The sequence below is a fragment of the Marmota monax genome, unplaced genomic scaffold (genome assembly GCF_021218885.2).
Source record: "Marmota monax isolate L192 unplaced genomic scaffold, Marmota_monax_Labrador192_F-V1.1 WCK01_AAM20220418_F8-fsc00025, whole genome shotgun sequence".
In the NCBI taxonomy this organism is placed as follows: Eukaryota; Metazoa; Chordata; class Mammalia; order Rodentia; family Sciuridae; genus Marmota; species Marmota monax.
The window spans coordinates 1,125,624-1,146,467 of record NW_026691950.1 but is presented as its reverse complement, the minus strand read 5'-3'; the positions used below and the strand labels follow the sequence as shown (position 1 = coordinate 1,146,467).

The following is a 20,844-nucleotide window of genomic DNA, read 5'->3' as shown; positions in this document are numbered from 1 at the left end:
ACACAATACCATTAAAACATAAATGCAATGTCAGTAACGCCAACCACTTCTTTTTAATAATTATCCTGCTTTTTCTTTTTAAAGTTTCTACTCTATTTTTATTTATTTATTTATTTTTTGTGCACTAAATGGGTGCAATTAAGCTTGAAGTCTAAGTCTGGGAATCTAATTCCTTTGGAAATATTTGTTTCTCTTTTATATTTCCAGTTATTGTCTAAATCCATCTGATGCTAAAAATAATCTGTTGTGAAAAATTATAAATCAAAATTATTTCCTCTGTTGTATACATGAAAATTCTGAATTTATGAAGAGGTGAATGTAACATTTTCATCCGTTAATCACCTCCAGACTTAAAAATCACAGAAACATTTCAGGCAATCAGAAAAGGACAAAAAATTTCTTTAATTGATTCCTCAGAGAATTTTATTTTTCAAGGTTGCAAATTATGTTTTCTATTTGGCTGTTTCAGGAGATATACAAACGAAATACAGGACAGAGACAAATGAAATGCTAATGAGAAGTAGGATGACATTAAAAAATCTCTGTTTGATCTGTTGGGAACAAAGGCAGTTGACTATCTGGGGAATAAAAATAAACATGAATAAGGAATTTTTAACCCTTGCAAAGCCACAAGTTTCATTTGCCTTGGAGAGAGCCACCGGGCAGGACCTTCTTTTGCCACTGCTGGTAGGAGTGTCATTGGGGTTCTGAAATAGGTGCATCACACAGAATCCCCCCCTGCAACGCATTCGAGATGCTCAGGAGAAGTGCCCATTGTTGATGCTCCTCCTAGCTGCAAGGTCTTCAGTGAAGTCCCCCAGGGATCAATAGAGCAATCGACCCACATATGGGCTTTCTCTGTCCTTTGCCACTGGTGAGTGTGATCAGTATGGTAGATTTTTAAAATGCAGTGATGGGATTCTACTGTGTTAAAACCCCTTTCATTTTTCTATTTGAACACTTGTAAGCTTTGCAATTATGCCACCAGGGGCTTATGATTATATGAAGTCAATTTTGAAGCACTCTTGCCAGGTGTGGTAGTGCTCACCTGTAATCCCCGCTACTTGGGAAGCTGAGGCAGGAGGATCACAAGTTTGAGGCTAGCCTGGGCAACTTTAACTTGGTCTCAAATAAAAAGGGCTGGGGCAGTAGATCAGTGGTAGAGTACCCCTGGGTTCAATCCCTAGGGTCTCCCTTCTCTCTCTCTCTCTCTCTCACACACACACACACACACACACACACACACACACACACACACAGTTAAACTATTCTTTAATACTCCTTTTCATACATATTTTCACCCCATATATAAAGTTGGGATAAAAATAAGTTTAAGGAAGGTAGGAAGATAAACTGACAGACTATTGAAAACACTATAAATTTACCTTGTTCTTCAAATGTTTTGAGGATTAGAAAAAGTTTTAGTGTTTTCAAGTATTTTAAGAATTATTGTAAACCCTCTATCTGAAATATTTGTCTCTATGGTGGTGAGTTAATGTTCTTTTATTCTGAACACAGTATGTGCTCAATAAATGATTGTTGCAAGAATGAATGGTGATAAAGAGATATTTAGGTTTCTTTTTTGTCATACTGGGTAAAATCTGTAAGTAGTGTTATTTTTGCCCATGACATTTATGGAATAAGACAAAGTTCAGTACAAGAATTGATTTAAAGTAATGCTTATAAGAATGTGACATTTAAAGGTAGAAATTTGAACGATTAAAAGAAAGCCAGGGTCTGCTTCTGAATTTCTAACTAAATTCAGCATGCTTGACTAGGAGGATGGACATGAATGAATACTCGTGAATGAATTTCATAAGGGAAAACTTCATTATGAGCTGTGAAACTTTAAATTAACATAAAGAAAACACAATTATTTGTAAAAACGACCCTCTACATTAAGAGAAATGACAACTCTCTTTAAACTTGCATTCTCAATACTGTCTGTGCAAAATTGCTTTGTAGTGTCCTCAAAAATGGGTGTGTGTGGCCGGTTGTGTTGAAAACATCCCCTTGCATGGTGCTCAATGAAGCCGTGGGACCTGCCCTTTCCTTTAACTGGCTGGAGTCTGGCAATTGGTCTGGATATGTGACACCTGCAGGACAGGCAGCAGCAGCTGGAAGGCATCCTGAATGTAGGTTGTGCTGTTGCAGCCCTGAGAGGGAAAGAACACAGCCCAAGGTTACTCTTGCTGTCAGCCTTGACCTTGACAATCCTCCCAATTGGATGATGTTCCTTTCCGTTTGAGAAGAACATTATGAAATGTTTATAATGTTGGTGCTTACAGCAAATGTAAACACATTCTTCTAGACGGAGTATTTTTGCTCTTGTTTATACTTACAGAGAAGAATTCACTCAAAATGAGGTGAATTGCTTAAAAGCCACAGGGGCTTTTAAAGCACATCGGTGTACATATATCAGTGAACATATATCAGTGAAATCCACCGATTTCCCAGGTCAGCTTACTGCTCTGAAATCTCATGAAGGCACAGTATGAAGGAGGTCCTGTGTTAACCCATAGCTGGATAAACCAAATGGTCTGCATTAAGCTAACTGGAAAATATCATGGTAGAATTATTCATGGCAAATCCTTGAACAGTGTCATCCACCCATGAGTGTTGGTGTTTTCTGCTTGGTTTGGATATCTGATATGGCCTTTAAACTTTATGGTATAAACTTTAAATGGCTTCTCTGTTTAATACTCTAGTAGCATGCCGTTTATGCACTGTGGTAGGCTACCAAACAGTATTAAACAGAGAGGCCATTTAAAGTTTAGGGTGGGGCTGGAGTATATAGCCCAGTGCTAGTGTTGGTCTAGTATGTGTGAGGCCCTGGGTTTGATCCCAGCCCCACTAAAAAAATAAATAAATAAAATAAATAGATAAATTTAGTGTAACTAATACATATGAAGACTTCTATACGGGGGGATGAGTAAACATGGGACCTCAATCTTGTGAACAATTAATCTAATGCTCTCTGGCAACCAGGGAGGGAGTTTCCTGTCCAATATTCTGCTTCTCGCTGCCAGTGCTTACTCTTCGCTGCGTCTGCCTGCTGGACATCCCTACAGCCCCCGTTCCTTCCAGTTGACTTTATTCCACTGTGTGGCTGTGTCCTAAACACTAGCACTCAGCGCCCCCACTTGTTATTTTTGTGCCTGGGCTGTTTTTTGAGGACACAAGTCCTCACAATGCTACTATAAATATTTAGGTAGTCCTTCCCAAGTTTTGTAATTTCCAAAGTCTGCCATTGATGCCAACTTCAGAAAGGAAAACACCACTGTATATGCCTTGCTGGTGTTCAGCCTTGGGCTGCGAACATCTTGTGGCTTCAGGTGGGTGCCCTGTGGCCAGAGATGGGCCCGTTTCTTACAGTCTGGCCCCTAATGGAAGATTTCCTCCACCCTCCACAGGTAGAGCACAGAGCCCGTACTCCACCACCGAGGTGGCTTCCTGAGCCTTTTTCCTCCTCCACACATCACTGTTTTTGGTAAAGCCAGAGCAGTGTTGGGACAGCTCTGTGTCAGTACAGCCCCTGGTGAGCAGGCAGATAGGGGATGGTGGCCTGGTCACTGCACAGAGGGGAAATAGCCTCCTTGTCATTTCTTTTTAACCAGCCTGGAGCTCAGGCCCAGTTAAGCCAAAGGTTACTGTGAATGGAGGGAAGTGCTCATTTTAACAAAAATCACCACGGAGCAAGGAGCCCTCATCGTAGCCAATAATCATATTGTTAAATCTAGTGTCAAACTTGACAGCAGAAATCTGCCTCTGCCAGAGGAAACAGAGATGGAAATAACACGCAAGCTTAGCATTTCTTTTTATAATCAGGGATTCTTGAAAATTGGGTATTGTTGCTTCACCAGAGGATTTACAGCTGGTTGAGCTACACAAACGTACTCAAAAGAGACTGTTGGTGATAAGATTTTGAATTGCAATACAATGTGGTGCCTGGGAGAAAGACAAAGAAGGAAAAAAACTATAGCTTCCACCTTGGCTTTGATCAGAAGCTCCCTCTCTCCTGTGGCTACTTACCTCTAACAACACGCTATTGATCATGGGGTTAAGAACCTCAGCCTTCTTCTTGCTCTGTGGGATCAAAAGTATGAAATTGACAGATTAGGGGCTTGGGCTGCAAGGCTTGCCATGTAAAATAAAATGTAAGACACTAGCTCTGTTGAAGGGGAGGCGTGGAATGCTGACTGTGTAGGCCAGGCTTCGTATTTGGTGCTTCCCCTACACCATCTCATTTAATTCTGACATTTAATTTCTCACTTAAACTCCTAGGAGGTAGGTAAGTACTGTAATAATCCCAATTTCAACATGAGGAATGGGAATCAGGAAGGTTGAGTAATTAGTGTAAGGCCACATAGCTAGAAATGTAAACTCAGACCTTTTTAACTATTGAAACTACTTATAGTAGGTCTGGGAGTTTGGTGAGATGAACTGAACAAGTACATAGTTGGATACTATATTTAAATTTTGATAATTTGTTCATCATTTTTGTACTTTTTATTGTAAAAATACTGCATTAAATATCTATATAGCTTACTTTTTTTTTCCCCCTAATTTTTCTCCTGGACACTCTCAAATTTTGCAGGAGGGTTAAGTCCTTCATTTACCTCTCCTAGTCTCAGCCCTATTCTAGTCTCTCCTCCCAATCCTTTGCATCTTTTAGATGCAAACAGAAGTACTTGGCTATAGTGCATCTTCCAGAAGAGCAGCAAAATTATAGCATCCTTAAATATATTTTTCAAACAGGTCTGCAGATCTGAGTTTGAAAAACATGAATAATATGTAAAGTATGGGCTGCAAAGCCTAGTTAAAAGCAGGTGTTCAAAAAGTGAGAGTGAGTGTTAAGTAGCCTTACCCTTAGTTATGTGATTGTTCTATCAAACAAGTCTCCACTATCTAAAATGCTGGGGCTGGGGCTGTAGCTCAGTAGCAGAGCACTTATCTAGCATGCGTGAGGCATTGGGTTCGATCCTCAGCACCACATAAATAAATTAAAAAAAAGGCATTCTGTCCATCTACAACCACAAAAAGAATTTTAAAAAATAAAATGTTCAACCTACTTTCAGATGATAAATTATTAAAGGAACTGGAGAGAGAGAGAGAATACACTTAATATGTCGGTTTCCCTTACTGTAATGCAAGAGTTTGTGGCAAACAAAAGCATATAAATTAAATATCTCTTCCCAGAGCAGACCACTTTCATTGACGTTATTGAAGGTAAAGTAATGCCCTACAGAGGAAACCGTAATGGAGTCTTGGGAAAAAACTCTTTAAAAACCCAGTCATTTTAGTAAGTAACCAGATAATCTATTATGGTATTTGCTTTCATGTTTATTTGATTATCAATAAACCTCTAAAATATAATCAAAATGAGGGCAATAAAATGACATTGGTTTTCAGAATCAATGAGATGTGCAGGCAATTTAAATAGAGTCTGGAGAGCGATATATACTCATTATCTTCAAGTTATGAATAATGGCTGTTTTAGAGAACAGAAACAATGACTTGATGCAAATGATTCATCATAGCACAAGATTAGGGGCATTATTGTGGTGAGATGGCATTTCAGGAAATTCTATTTTAGATTCAGGTTTTTCTTTCTCCGAAATGATACTGTGTGTGGTCCTGGTTTTGTGCATGCAAACGTGTGTACACATCCATACATATGCACACTTATACAAGTTCAAGTACACACCATCTGCTAGAGCCTTGCTACATAAAATGTGGACTGGGGGTCAGGAACATTCTAATCATCTGAGAGCTTATTAGCAATGAAGCCGCTCAGTGTTCATTCCAGGTGTATTGAATCAGAATGTGCATTTTAACAAGGTCTCCAGGTGATTTGTGTGCCCATTAAGGTTTGAGAAACACAGTGCTGGAATATAATATGTGAAAGGGAAGGGAAAACAATACTATGAAAAAATTTCACTAATGTAGATAAATTAACATAAGGCATATAAACATATATAAACATATACACACTCCCCTAGATGATCATAGAACACCAAACAATTGGCTCTCTGTCTGGTGCATCTGATGGGCAGCTGATTGAGAGATCTACTGAGAGGCCTGGGTGACCTGTGGATCACCCCTCTGGGCTTGGTTTCCTTGTCTTGTGAACTGTGTGAAGGAGCAAGGGTAGAGAACAGGAGAGCCCTGGGAACCTGAATTGCCAAGTCTATCCCATTCCTGATTAAGCCCTCACACCCCTTTGTAAACCTAGCATTTCCACTGAAGTCTGTGGGCACTGGGTAACTTAGACGACACCGAGCACACTAATGCATTCTCTCTGTAAACTTCCATCTGCCCCCTCACTGCTTGCAAACAGTGAAGGTCTATGGCTGAAGGTCTAAAATTAGACAAATGTAAAAGCTGCTATTTTGCAAAAGAGGAGGGTCAAACCAGGTTCCTTGAAAGCAGAATGAATAGGCAGTGTGTAGCTCACCCTTTTGCCTGAGTCACCTATAGAAGTATAGGGTCCACAATTATTTTTGGCTTCTTCAAAGAATTGCTCTTAGTACTTCCCATAAGGGGAAAGGGGTACACTCCATAGCCAGGTGGGTCTTCATGATATGACCCTATCCCTAGTCACTGCTGAGTGATATCAAGGTGGACCTTTGACCCATGCTGATCAGCCTCAGAAACCTTCTCAACCAGGAAATAGGAATCTGAATGGAGAGAACACAGGGACTGGGAAGTACTGTTGTTGAGTCACATTAATAGCAGCACTTTCAGAGCACGGGTATGAGCTCTGGAGGTTTTCCACTACCTTTCATAAAGCCCCATTTTAATCTAAAACATTTAGAATTTGCTTCTGTTGCTTCTTGTTTTGGGTTGAAATGTTCCCTCCCGAAAAGGAAATACACATTGAAGTTCTAAGCCCAAGGACCTCAGACTATGATCTTATTGGAGAAAGGGTTGTTGCAGCCATATTGATCACACTCTAATCCAACATGAATGGTGTCCTTACAAGAAGAGGAAAATCTGGACACAGAGATGCATGGAGCAAAACAATGTGACGACCCACAAGGAGAAAATGATCATAGGAAGACAGAGATACTGGAGGATTTTAGTCACGAACCAAGGAAAGCTTTGGGCTCCCAGAAGCTGGAAGAAGCTGAGAAGGATACTCCCTAGAGTCTTCAGAGAAAGCATGGCCCTGCTGACACCCAGGTTTCAGACTTCTAGTGTCCAGATCTGTGAGAGTAAATTTCAGGTTTTATGCTACCCAGTTTGTGGCATGTTGTTATAGTAGTCCTGGAAAACTAACATACTTGGAACAAAAAAAACACCATTACTAAAACAGGATTTAAACCCTGTTGTTAATGTTTTTTTGGTTAAAGCTGAAGTGTGACAATACTTCCAAAATAAACTGTGTAGCTTATAAAATAGACTGAGGGTACAGTGAATAAGAAAACCCAAGATTAATTATTTTAATATATTACAGATATTAGGTGATGAAAGGGATTTTCATTTGACACTTTATTTATTTCACAGTGCTGGGGACTGAACCCAGGGAAAATGCTCTAACACTAAGCTATACCTCTTGCCCCTGACACTATTTATTTATTAACAAATTATGAAAACCAGGCCCACAGAGATCTGAAAACTCACTCAACATCTCAGATGTCTGAGACATGGAACTAGAACCTAGTGGGAGGAGAGCGCAAGGCTGCCTAATGTTAGACAAGGTGCTCTTGGCCTAATTTTAGCAAACATCCTGGCATGGCTTCTGTCTGTGGAGGTCCCCAAAAAGGTATTGCACACAATGGAATATTACTCAGCCATAAAGAAGAATGAAATTATGGCATTTTCTGGTAAATGGATGGAACTGGTGAATATCATGCTAAGCAAAACAAGCCAGTCCCCCCCAAAACAAAGGCTAAATGTTCTTTCTGATATGTGGACACTAATCCACAATAAGGGAGGGGAAGAATAGAAGTTCATTGGAACAGACAAAGGGGAATGAAGGGAAGAAAGAGGGATGGGAAGAGGAACGACAGTAGAATGAATTGGACACAACTTTCCCATGTTCATATATGAATACACAGCCAGTGTAACTCCACATCATGTACAACCACAAGAATGGGATCCTAGCTGGAACAAGTTATACTTATTATATATATATATATTTATAAAAATGTGTCAAAATATGCTCTACTGTCATGTATATCTAAGAAGAACAACAATAATAATGAAAAGGTGCTGCATATCCCACTCTTTCTTTCAGACCTACTTCCCTTAAAAAAGTAAATTTTTTGAAAAAAAAAATGATAAATATTATAATCTCACCCCAACAGTTGTTAAAAACTTCGTAAACTTCTTGGATAAGGAAGCCACTTCATTGCACATTGCTGTAGTTAACCTGAAATAAGAAAAAAGAGGTTTGAGGATTTTTAATAAAGGAAAAAATTTAATTGTCATGACAATTATTGATATGAATGCATGTTATGTCTAAAAGGATGGAACTCAAGTTTGAAGTTGCTCAACAGAAATGGCAGCTGAGTTTTCCTCAACAATCTTCCATGATTTATAATCACAGTTTAATCAAATTCTGGTTTTTCTCTCCATGCTTAATTAAAGAATAATCATCTAGTTCCTTTGACCTCTTTTTAGAATCAAAACCTTGTGCAGGAAAATATCAAGCGTGAGCTCCACATCTATAGGGGCATAAACTCTGCCAGCTGGCTTTTCTCCAGCTATTTGGTCATTTAAAAAAAAATAATGAATATTCACTGAGGCACTCTGTTAAGTTCTTATATTCCTAATCATATTTAACCCTCATAGTGTCCTCATAGATTACAGCATTATTCCCATTTTATATAGATGAAGAAACTGCCTGTTATGAGAGTGAATGACCTATCTAGGCATATGGTAGTAGGTAGTAGAGGGGGGAGATTCAAACTCAGGTGTCTCTATGTTTTGATTATGCTTTTTACCAGATGCCTCAAAATAAAAATCCTATAGAATGTTTTAAAGACTTATATCCAATTTCCTTTGGCCATTCTATTTCTACCCTAAGAAAATGAAGTAAGGTAGAAATATTTAATGAAAACCACATTTATCCTGACATTATAGATGACAAAACTGGAAACAATCTAATTGCCTAATCATATAAGTTCTGTCTAATTTTCTCCTAACAATTAGTGTATGACTTTTGTGAATAGTGATTAAAATACTATTGGGAAAAACAACCCCCAAGTTAAGAATCTTATATGTTACAAGACCTAGTGAAGTCATTAGGTGTTTCTGACAAACAGAAGTCCCATGTAACCTACGCATTCAGGTTTGATGAGCTATATCCCTCCATCCATCCATCCGCTCAAAACTTATCTGCAAAAAATATCAAGAATAATCCCCATTCTATGTTCCTGGGCAGGGGGGTGTAGAAACAGTCATCGTATGGAAAAGTCAGAGGCTTAGAAGGGTTGGGACAATCAGGGATGGGAATCAGAAAGGAGCTAAGAGCAAGGTCCCGCTATCCACATGCAGGGGCTTGTGAACTTCAGCTCTCCTCTTTCAAATCAGCACTAGAAAGATAAAACAGTACCTAGATATTGGCCTTGATAGTTGAATCTTTTACTGTTTTGTCCTTTCCTCTTTTTTCTATATTGTTGAAGTAAGTACATAATCTTTTTAGGAATATTACAGGGGTGGATTATGTGGTTCTTCTAACATCCTTGATTTTATATGCTTAGATATGAAAGTCTAGACTAGATGACAAATCTTACAAGTGAGAAAAAATGGCATCAGGACAACGACACTAATAGTGACTTTTTGGAAAGTCCTTCAATTAAAACTGACTCCCTAACTTACTCTGTCAAATGCAGTAAGCCGTAAGCAAAGATCAGTTAGCTGGCGAAGGGAATCAGAGTACTGGGACATGTATGTATGTGTGTGTGCCCCCATATATTTTCAGAAGGCTCCTATTCTGTTCCTGTTCTTAATAATAATGAGAAAATATTTGGATAGATGCTAATTTTCTGTATCATAATAGTCAAGTGCATAACACTTAATGATTTATTTTTCATCTCCATACCAACTATTTTCATGAATACTCTGTACCCAAGTATTTTCATGTGTATGTGTATATACATATCTATCTTTCTCTCTATATATGTATATGTAGCTATATTACATATATATTTTTTAATTTTACCAAATAAACTAATAATAGTTACTATTTATTGAAGAACAAAAACTAGGAACACACACACACACACACACAACACACACGAGTGCACAATCCACAGTGAACTGGCTTGTTACATTAGTGTCCATCATCACCAGAGCTCAGGACAAGCGGAGCTGGTCTGAGTCCCTGGGAAAGGTGAAGTGTGTCTCTTTATTTTTGTGAAACTAGCTGAGAAGTCACATTAGAGTGTCCTTCCTCTATTTGTATGGTATGTTGAAAATATAATTTTCCCAAAGCTCTGTACTTCTAAGACTTCAGCCTATTAAAATAAACACTTTCATAGCTCTGAATGATTTAGTGTGTCTTTCCTTAAAACCCTTCATCAATAATTCCTAGAGTGTTCATCATCTTCTTGCTAACACAATGCATTTCTTAAGGGCATCCTCATTTCTTAGATGACCACAGAACAAGGGAATTAGTTGAGTTGAAACCCAAACCTTTAGTTGTTCAGGGTGTGTGTATACAAGTGGCACAGATATGTATGTACACTTGAAAAAATAAGAATTAAAAGTTGCACTTACTTTATCAGCACTTTTGCTTGGTCCTGAGCTGGTTTCTCCTCTTCTTGTCCGTGAAGAATTAATTCTGCCACTTTGTGAAGCTGCTCGATACAGCGCGCAGTGACTTCTGCCAGACTTTCAATGGACAACATGTACACTTCCTGGTAGGAAAAAAGGCAAGAAAATTATCTGCTGAGCAGATGCTTTTTAATAAAGGCCTGTGACATTAAAACTTAATGGTTCTTTGCTTTTGGTCCTGGGGATTGAACCCAGGGCCTTGTACATGCCGAGCACATGTTTTGCCACTGAGCTACACTTCTGGTCCCTAAACAGAATTCTTCATTAGCAAAAAAAACAAATAAAACATGAAAAAGTTGTACATCTAAAACTTTTCTAAGTGAAATGCTACCATAAAATGGAAATGCTCCCAGGTCCCCAGGGAATGTGGCAAGCCTATTCACAATTGTGTCCCCAACAGTATGAGCAATATTGGGACCCAGCAGACAGGTGCTAAAAAGGTGTGTGGAAGGGAGGCTAGATGGACAGACGTTGGCTGCCATTTTTCCTTAGAGAGATCTAGTTTGAAAAGCTACTTTCTTTCAAATTAAAATTCAACATAAGGTGCAGTTATTGCAAACTCCTTTTCGAACATGAGCAGGACAAGTATGCACACATAAATTTATTAAACGACGGAACAAAGGCTATGGCAATGAAAGTTTCTGAAAAACAGCTTCAGTTACCTCATTAGTTATGGAGCATAAAGACGTTTTATAGTAACAAATTTGCATGAGATGGAAATTTACTCTAAAGATAAATCAATTATGTTCTTAAAGGTCTTTTCCCCTTTAAATTATAATTGCAAAGCAATGGAGAAAAGCTACAAGTTCCACGCTAAGCAACAAACTGTCTTGGCAGAGAGGATTTTTTTTGTGTTTATTACATTCCTACTCATATTTCTATAATGTCAGACAAGGTACAAATCATAAGACAACGGCCCCTCCTCACTTAAAATTAGGCTGCTAAACCAGGCACAGTGGCAAACGCCTGTAATCCCAGCTGTGTGGGAGGCTGAGAGAGAAGAATCTCGCAAGTTTGAGGCCAGCCTCAGCCACTTAGTGAGACCCTGTCTCAAAATAAAAAAAAATTTAAAAGGCTGGGGGGTGGGTGCAGTTTAGTGGCAGAGAGTCCCTGGGTTCAATCCTCAGGAACCTCCCCCCCCAAAAAAAAAACTACCCCAAAACACAGAAAACAAAAAGGCTCCTAATAAAAGTAACACATTAGGGTCGCCCAGCGGGTGAACAATGGAGAATAAATTTACCTCTACAGTCTTAGTTCCTTTTTCTTCCTTTTTGCTTTCTTGAGGGTCTTCAGCTTTCTCTTCTTTTTCTTCCTTTTTAGTTTCCTCCTCTGACTCTTTGGCCACATCCACTGACACCGTGGTTTGGTCCTCTTCCACCCAGTCGTGAGCTTTCTTCATGGCCTGCAACGCGCCCAACCAAAGAATAGGTGTAGTGTGCGACAGTGAAAACTAAGCCATCCCAACCCCAAATTGCTCTAAACCTCAAGGGGGGAAATTTCAGATGTTTTAAAAGCGGTGGGTCCATTCCTTAGCCTCTTTAAAAGACACTACTGATATTGGTAAAAATATAATTTTTTTTGGAAAGGGGAACAGAATAGAAAATATGGAGAGAATATTGAAAGACCTGAGAATGCTTTGGATATTGTAATTATTAGCAATTTTTTGGGAGGGAGCTGAATCCAGGGGCACTTAACTACTGGGAGCTGAATCCAGGGGCACTTAACTACTGAGCCATGTTCCCAGCCATTTATTTATTTATTTATTTAGAGACAAGTTCCCCCCAAGTTGCTTAGGGTCTTGCTAAGTTGCTGAGGCTAGCCTCGAACTTGCCATCCTCTTGTGTCAGCCTCCTGAGCTGTGATTAAAGGCATATGCCACTGAGCCTGGCTATTAGCACATATTAATAGTACAAAATAAACAGGTTTCCCTGTGACATTTTCATACAAGCATCTAATGCACTTTGGTTGTATCTATCCAGCGTTTTAAAAGGAAGTTCAGATTAAGAATAAAAATGACAATGACACTGACAAATCTATAGACTTTTTTCACTTTTCATGACCAACAATAAAAGATTATCAGTACTTTTTCATCTATAGGTTAGAAATTTAGCCAGAGTCAGGGCTAAAGTAAATGTCCTGATCTGATATGTTTCATGAAATTCTTAATGTTTCATGAACCTAATAATGTGTCACGCTGGGCAGATGAAAGATGGCTCTGCTCCTCCTGATCCATAGCAGGTCTTCCCACCTCCAAGGGGAGAAGCGGCGCTGCTGGAAAGACCTGGTGCTTGTCTGTGACCAGCTTAATTTCCGTCACTATCTGTGGCTGTAAAAATCATGGCTAAATTGAAGGTGCAGACATCATCTCCCCTGTTATTCCTGAACTTAGGGCAGACTTGCCCAGATTTTATCATTGTTGAAGCTGTTTGCTTAAGCGAAGGTTGTTTCTCAGTTTATGCTAAAACGACTGATTTTCAAGCTTGGATGTCAACATTTAGCAAAGTATTGAATGGCAAGTTAGCCATAACTGTCCTTGCTGTGTCCTCTTAGGGATTAACGCTGACTCTGTTATGTAAATAAACCAGAGCAACCTTGCAGCCACCACTGGTTCCCTCCAAGCAGCAGCAGGTGCCATAGGGAGATGGATGAGGCAATTTCCCACTGTGTTCAAGTCACTGACCTGCCAGAAGCAGTGACCCCCATGGGAGATAAAGAAATAACTCATCTCACCACCACCTCACTACCTCATTCTGCCCTTTCCTTGCCTACCTTGATAAATGAATGCCTATGTAAAGCAGTGCTCGCTAAGAAAAAAGAAAAAAGGAGAGAGAGAATATCACATAGCTTTTAGTAATTAATGATTGGTGTCCTCTTAAGAAATTCTACAGCAAAACCTTGTACTAACCTGCAAAGTATTATTAGAGGTACCCAGACTGTTCCAGCTGGACTATTCTTAGATGTGAGGTTGCAGTGTAAGAGGCCCCTTTAAAATTAGGAACTGTCAAGCCTCAAATTGTTTTTTTCTAGTCGCAGCCATTGTCCTGCTCACCTGTTCTTTGAGGTACTTTCTCCATCCCAGCTACCTACAGGTAATCATCTCAGGCTGAGAGTGGAAGCCGAGTTGCCTCCCCACAGCATCAGGAGAACCAGATTGTAACTGATTCCTCCGCTGCGTCTAGTAGGCACGTTTCTTGGATTTTGCTCCCCACTTAGGAGGATCCTGCCCATGAACTGAAACATTTGTGTAAGATGGGGGAAGCAGTCTTCCCAGTTCTGGCCAAAATGCAACTAAATTCATTCTCCCCTTTTATATCATGCCACACTCTGGCTGGGCACAAATCACAAGCCACTGAAGCAGGAACAAACTTTATTTCTGAACTCCACCAGCACACTCCACACACGCTCCCCGGGAACTATCCCGAACCCCACACAGCTCTTCCAGGAACCAGCCACCGGAAATATCTCCTCTGGAAATCCTTCCTCCTGCACTTTCCCAACCAATGGGAACTCTCCGGGAATCCCCGGGAATCCCCAGAGAACTCCAAAGTAGCAGCTGAGGTGGATAGTAATGCCTCACCTGTCAACCAATACTATTGGCAAAATGCCAGGGGCCATTCCGACTCAGCTGTGGCTCTCAGCAATATCATTTTTCTCTTATTCTGGAAGCAGGCAGGAGGGTGGGCGTGACCTTAGATTCCCAGTACCAGTAGCAACATCCCAACGGGAGGAGACCTGTGGTCTACCTAGCTGAGGGCATCTCTCTGCCTAATTCTGGAAAGTCTCTTTAAGAGGCTGGGTGTAGGGGGAGTGGAATTTGAAAAAGTCTCCGGGTGATTCTGTTTCCCTCTTCCTTTCTACATCCTAAAGATAAACACCGCTCTGATAGAACATTCTATTTCACCAGGAGAGGGTCAATGACTTGTTCAAGGTTGCAAGGTGATTACTAATAAAGCTGCAACTACAACACTGTCTCCTGATAGTCTGGAATGTTCTCTATCATAGCACTTCATTACGTTGCCACACAACATCCTCGTTTGTATGTGGTGCTGAGGATCGAACCCGGGCGCACGCATGCCAGGCGAGCGCGCTACCTCCTGAGCCACATCCCCAGCCCCCCAGTTCTTAATTACAGACCTCAAACTCCCTTCCCTCCACTGTGCCCTGTGGGGTTTGGGGTTTTTCCATTTCATGGAAAAATTCTCTGGAATTTTACAACTGAGACCCACCCCCACACCCCTTTCGAACCCCCCAAAACTCAGAATCAGAAGGTTCTGACCTTATTGAGTTTGTCAGGAGTGGCGGCGACATGTAATTCAAAGAGAAGCTCTGTAAGCATGCTAGCAAATTCTTCTCCCTTTTCTTCTAAGCCTAGAAATAGAACGTGACAGAAGTTAAGAAGCGTGATTTATGTTTCTTCCTTCAGAATGTGGCAGCTCCCTCGACTTTCCAGGCTATAGTCAGGGTAGGCCGAGCGGGGGCCGTGGCAGTGTGCCCTCCGGCTGCTGCAGACGCCGACGGGGTCCCTTGGCAGCCGCAGCGAGTCAGCTGCAGAGGCCTTGTTGCTGGCGGTGCATTGGGACACCCCCGGGGCTGGCCTGAAGACAAGAGGGTAGGGAGGGGCCGTGTCTGTCTGGTTCACAGCTGTAAGTGATCAATAGCTATTTGTTGAAAGAAAGACTGAATGAACAAATGACTGACCTCCGCCAGGCCTGGCAGACCTGGGACAGCCCTGTTGACGTGCAGACTGGTTATGCTTCGCATTGCAACCCTAGCGGTCCCCAGAGTGCCCTTCCACGTCCACAGAGCCACCACGCTAGGAGACTGAATTGAGTCTCCATGGGGCGTGCACTACCTGATGTAGCAACGCCATCTCTCTGGAGAAAAATTCCCCAGGTTTCCTAGGACACCTGCCCGTCTTCCATTTTTCTCTTCAGACTGGAAACTATCAAAGGACAGAGCCAGGATTTATTTGGCTCACTCCTAAACCCACAGCATCTAACGCTGTGTCTGGAACATAGTCTGTGCTAATATGAATATTTATTGACTCAATGATTTATTAATGAATTACATAATAGACAATATATTATCATATATCATAAAATAAAAATAAATGAGTGGGAAATAGAAAGCTTTAAAAGCTACAATCTCATTTCTCTCATTTGTATGTATAAGGCAATGCCATTTTTAACGTTTCTGGTAGGTGTGAATGTATTGATTACATAATGGATTTATTCCCTATTTGGGGGAAAAAATAGCCTCATGAATGTGGTCTGACTACACAATCTGAAAACCCACTGAGAAGCCTCTCCACTATTGCCCGTGGGTGAAGGCACTACCTTCAGGGAGAACTCAGCAGTGTGACGGATACGGTACCCAGCACCTGTCTGGATGTGCTATTTTTAGTTTTATAGACAAATGGTTAGTCTGCAGCTCATGAAGATAGCCAGGATAGCTCATGGGTCTTTGTTCAAAACATTTGGCTTAGTTCAGTTTTTATTACTTATAATTCATAGAGTCTCATGAGGGAGACAGGTTAATAAACAAAACATAAGCAAAACATATATATGTCAAGTGATAAGTTTTATGGAGAAGTATAAACCAAAGGCAAGGAATGGGGGTAGCTGGGGCTTGGAATTTTAAATAGGAGATGCTGTGGTCTGAATGTTTGTGTCCCTACAAATCCATATGTTGATACCAAAGTGATGGTACAAGGTGGGGCTTTGGGAAGGTAATCAGATCATCAGCATGAAACACATGAATGAGATTAGTGCCCTTGTGAAAGACCTCCAGGGTCGGGCCGGCCTCCTCCACCATGTGAAGATGCCACTAGAGGGCGCTGTCTATGACCCAGAGACTGGGTCCTCATAGACCCGCCCACCCCCCGCCCGCCCCCATTTTGGACTTCCTAGTCTCCTGAACTATGAGAAATGATTCCATGAGATTTGATTCCATCAAAAGCTGAGATTCTCTCTACCGGACAGAGGTCTTGGACTCATCCTCTGCAGGTAGACAAATAAGAGGGTGGGTGGGGCAGGCACACCTGGGCAGCAAGGACATGGTGCCATCTCCAAGCTGCCTGGTCCTTCTGGTTCTGTGTAAGGCCATGCTGCAGTGCAGAAAGAGCCCTGGACGGGGACTCACCAAGTGTGGGTTCCACTCAGCTCCTATACTTAGTGGCTATGTGGCCTGGGACTACACAATACTTTCTCTCCTTCCATTTCCCTCTGTATAACCCAAAGCTAGTAAAAACCACCTGTCTCCTTTTCAGACCCAATAGTACAATGACTGTGGAAGTGATTTGTAGACATGGAAACTCTGTGTAAATAAACCGGTAGGTGATACCTAGATATACACATGGGGAGATTGAGCATATTTGGGAAGAATTGGCACTAAATTAGAACACAAGTACTTTGGGTAGTTCCAGCTTTTGAAAGTGCATTAATTTTATAAAATACACACCAATATCTTAGCATGCATTTTATGGAAAAAAAATCACAGAGAAAACTGGAAGTAGATAAAAAGATATGATAATATATATTGCAAGAAAGACTATTATTGCAAACTCTTGGTCCCTACAAATGGCCGAGAAGATCTTCCCTAACGCAATAAACATAGAAAACGGTCGTTTAAAATCTCCTCACAGCCAGGGTAAACTAAATTAGAGACCCATGGCAGTGTGATGAAATTACATCTGCTGGAAAGACAAACACGCAAATCATTAGCTAACATTATTAAATGTGCAGGAGCCTGATATTAATCTAAAAACGATACTTTATTACACTTTCTGAGACTCCCAAATAAATGATTTATTTTAAGAGGCTTTTAGGAATATGTATGTTTATAAGAAAAAAAATGAGGAAAATGTTTTGGTTGCTTCCAGAATTTTGCTCCCTGATTTTCTGCTCACCCCACTGATAAAATTCCTCTCTGAGGCTTTTGGGGAACCCCACAGTCTTTCTTGGAGTTGTGACACTGTCATAATTGGGCTGATTTAATGACAAGGCCTCTGTTCTTTTCTCCCAGTGCTTCATTAAGTGTTTGAATGGCGTTTATTTATTAAATTAAGTTAATTAAATTTAATAGTGTTTTGATAATCTGGAGATGCCCTTTGGGAAAAATGGATATATTACAGGAGATAATAGGGTTTTATCCCTTTAGGAGAGACAAATCTACCATGTTTGAAAGCATGCTGTCTAGCACTTCCGTGTGTGTGTGTGTGTGTGTGTGTGTGTAACTAAAAAAATCTCAATTTACTGAAGCTATACATTAAAAAGGGAGCACATCACCCATAGTAACATTTTCTTTTTTTTTTGGTACCAGGGATTGAGCCCAGAGGCACTTAACCACTGAGCCACATCCCTTCTTTTTTCTTTTTTAAATTTTATTTTCTTTAGAGACAGGGTCTCACTGAATTGCTTAGGGCCTTGCTAAGTTTCTGAGGCTGGCTTTGAACTTGTGATCCTCCTGCCTTAGCCTCCGAAGCCACTGGGATTTATAGGTATGTGCCACCGCACCCGGCAACATTTTCTATTAAACACTATGCAATCAAGTGTCGTCTCCAAGGAGTGGCACCAGTAGGGAGGCAATACTGCCTTCATTTGTATTGGCAACAATATCTCTTTGGTGTTGGGGGAACTTGGGTCCTTTTGGATTCTTTCTGAATGATACCTGCAGCAGGACCAAGGTTGTGGAACTTGAAGAGGAACAGATTGATGGTTGTGGTGACTGATAATCTGGGAAGGGGCATCTATTAGCTTATTTAGGGTCCACAGTTAGAACTAGTGTTTTGGTTTCTTCATCAGAAGAACAAAGACAAGCCTGCCATATTTGAAAACTTTTTTTTTTTTTGTACTGGGGATTGAAACTAGGGGCACTTTACAACTGAGCCACATCCCTTTTTATTTTTCATTTTTGAGACAGGGCCTCACTAGTTGCTCAGGGCTTCACTAAGTTGATGAGGCTGGCCTTAACTGGTGATCCTCCTACCTTAGCCTCTTGAGATGCTGGGATTACAGGTGTACTCCACTGTGCCTAGCTTATTTGATGACTTTTGTAGAAATATACAGATGCTGAAAAACATTATTCCCAAACCATCTCATTTGAATATACAGTACCTAATTTGATCCTTATGTTTCTGGGAAGAGACTGAGCTTCAGAAAGGTTATATCTCTTGTCTAAGACCACATGGCAAGACAATTTTAAAGATGTTTCCAGTTGGGCCTTTCAGATATGTGGGGAGCCACTCAGTTCAGGAAGTTGAGGGTGTGTCTTCAGATGTAGGCGTGTCATCCATGGGGTTGAGCTACACTCACCTATTCCTTTGTAATCCTACCCCTTTACCCTGTTTGGGATAGAATGTTCCATAGAAGCCCCCTTTGTGTTTCCCCTTCTCTTGCTCTGCCTTTGGGCGTGGCCTTCCTAGATGTCAGTCAACCTGCTGACAGCAGACATCATGAGGCTAGATTCGACCCCCTGAAACTTGACCCTTGCCTCATTTGAATGCTTCTCCTGAATAAAAGGGGTCAGCACTTGCTCTCTCTTTCTTTCTGTGGACCCTTAAGGTCAGAGGAATCGTCACAGGACCCAAAGAAAAAGATATCTCTGTCAGTTGTGTGATTATTTCGTGCAGCCCAGTTCACCTGGAGTGTTTTAGTCAGGAGGAACATGACACAGAGAGTCTCAGGAGAAGCCACCTGTGTCTGTGGCTGCTCTGCTTTCCAGCATAGGTGATGACATGGAAAGGAGTCACTCTCCAGGTACAAAGCAAATGTTTTATTCTATTCTCCTTCCAAATGGACAATCCAAAACATTCATTAGGCATGTCCAACTTTTTTAAAAAATTTTTTTAAACTACTGAGGATTGAACCCATTCTAGGCAAGCACTCAACCACTTAGCTACATCCCCAGCCCAAGCATGTCCAACGCAGAGAATACCTTTTCTCCTCTTAAGTAAGCCTTGCTTCTCATAATATAGGTTCTGGTCTCCTTGGGGGTGAAGTTATGATTTAGATGGAAGATGATCAGGAAGTGCACACCTGGGTCACTCTAGTGATTGTCCACCTGACACGTCATGCCCTAGCACACTGTGGGGAAATGGTACAGCCTTGGTCGGAAATGCTTTTTCCCCCCCAGTGCTGGGATTGAACCCAGGGCCTCATACACACTAGGCAAGTGCTCTACCACTGAGCCACAACCCCAATCCAGAACTATAATTTTTAGGTGGAGTGTAGAAACTAAAAATACGCCCTAACTCCTAAACATAGAAATTAAAAGGAATAAGAAAAATATGCAAAGAAATCCACAGCAAGACTTCCCGCCACCAGCATTAATCGCGTTCGACAACTTCCATGTGCAGGTGGAATTAGAAGGTAGTACATGAACTCTAATCATCGGGGCCCAGCACACTGCACTCTGGTTCATTCAACCACATCACTCACTGTGTGCCTGTGATGCGCCAGGATTGTGCAGGACACCTGAGAAAGAACAGGAGCTCCTATTACAAATCAGTGTGACCAGCTCCCATAGCCAGAGCAGATGCACAGTGAATTCCAGAAGCAGAGGAGGAGCACTTGGATGAAATCATTCACCCTGTTCAAAGGGCTGTGTGTATAAAGAGCAGTCTCCTAAGGATTATACCGTTAGTTTGTTTTGCTATTTAACTTGTTTTCCTTTACCTTGTTCTTCTTGATTCTCTTCACTCTCTAATTCTTTGGCTGCAAAGATGTCTTTAATGGAAATCAGGTCATTTTTTAAGAGTTCCAGCTTCTCTCCATCCAGTGATACTAAAAATGACTGAACCTGAAAAAAAAAAAAAAGAAATAGGTCAATATAACTGTCATCTTTCCTTCTCATTAATAACATTTCCATACAGCTGTTCCCAGTTTTCCCAAGGTGATCTGTGGTATGGGCGGTAACCCTGGGTAGAATGTTGGCCTTACTGCCCATTACCTGCAACTTTGGGCATGTTACAAAAGCTTCCTGGATCTCATATTCCGTAAAACAAGATCTATGCTTCATTGTGATCCTTTTTTTAAAAAAAATATTTTTAGTTGTAGATGG

General features: G+C 40.9%; 1 protein-coding gene across 2 annotated transcripts in view; it reads right to left on the bottom strand.

Annotated features, from left to right (window-relative positions):
• Positions 1-381: 381 nt before the first annotated feature.
• Positions 382-20,844, bottom strand: part of Fam114a1 (family with sequence similarity 114 member A1) — a 60,997-nt gene continuing 40,534 nt past the window's right edge. For both annotated transcript variants that reach the window (XM_046449216.2, XM_046449271.2), the window contains exons 8-14: positions 20,460-20,583; positions 15,062-15,153; positions 12,026-12,187; positions 10,729-10,868; positions 8,305-8,377; positions 4,033-4,086; positions 382-2,156 (exon numbers count right to left, since the gene is read on the bottom strand). In XM_046449216.2, the coding sequence (XP_046305172.1) occupies positions 2,055-2,156; positions 4,033-4,086; positions 8,305-8,377; positions 10,729-10,868; positions 12,026-12,187; positions 15,062-15,153; positions 20,460-20,583 (747 nt within the window). In that variant the 3' untranslated portion in view covers positions 382-2,054. The remainder of the gene's footprint in view (positions 2,157-4,032; positions 4,087-8,304; positions 8,378-10,728; positions 10,869-12,025; positions 12,188-15,061; positions 15,154-20,459; positions 20,584-20,844) is intronic.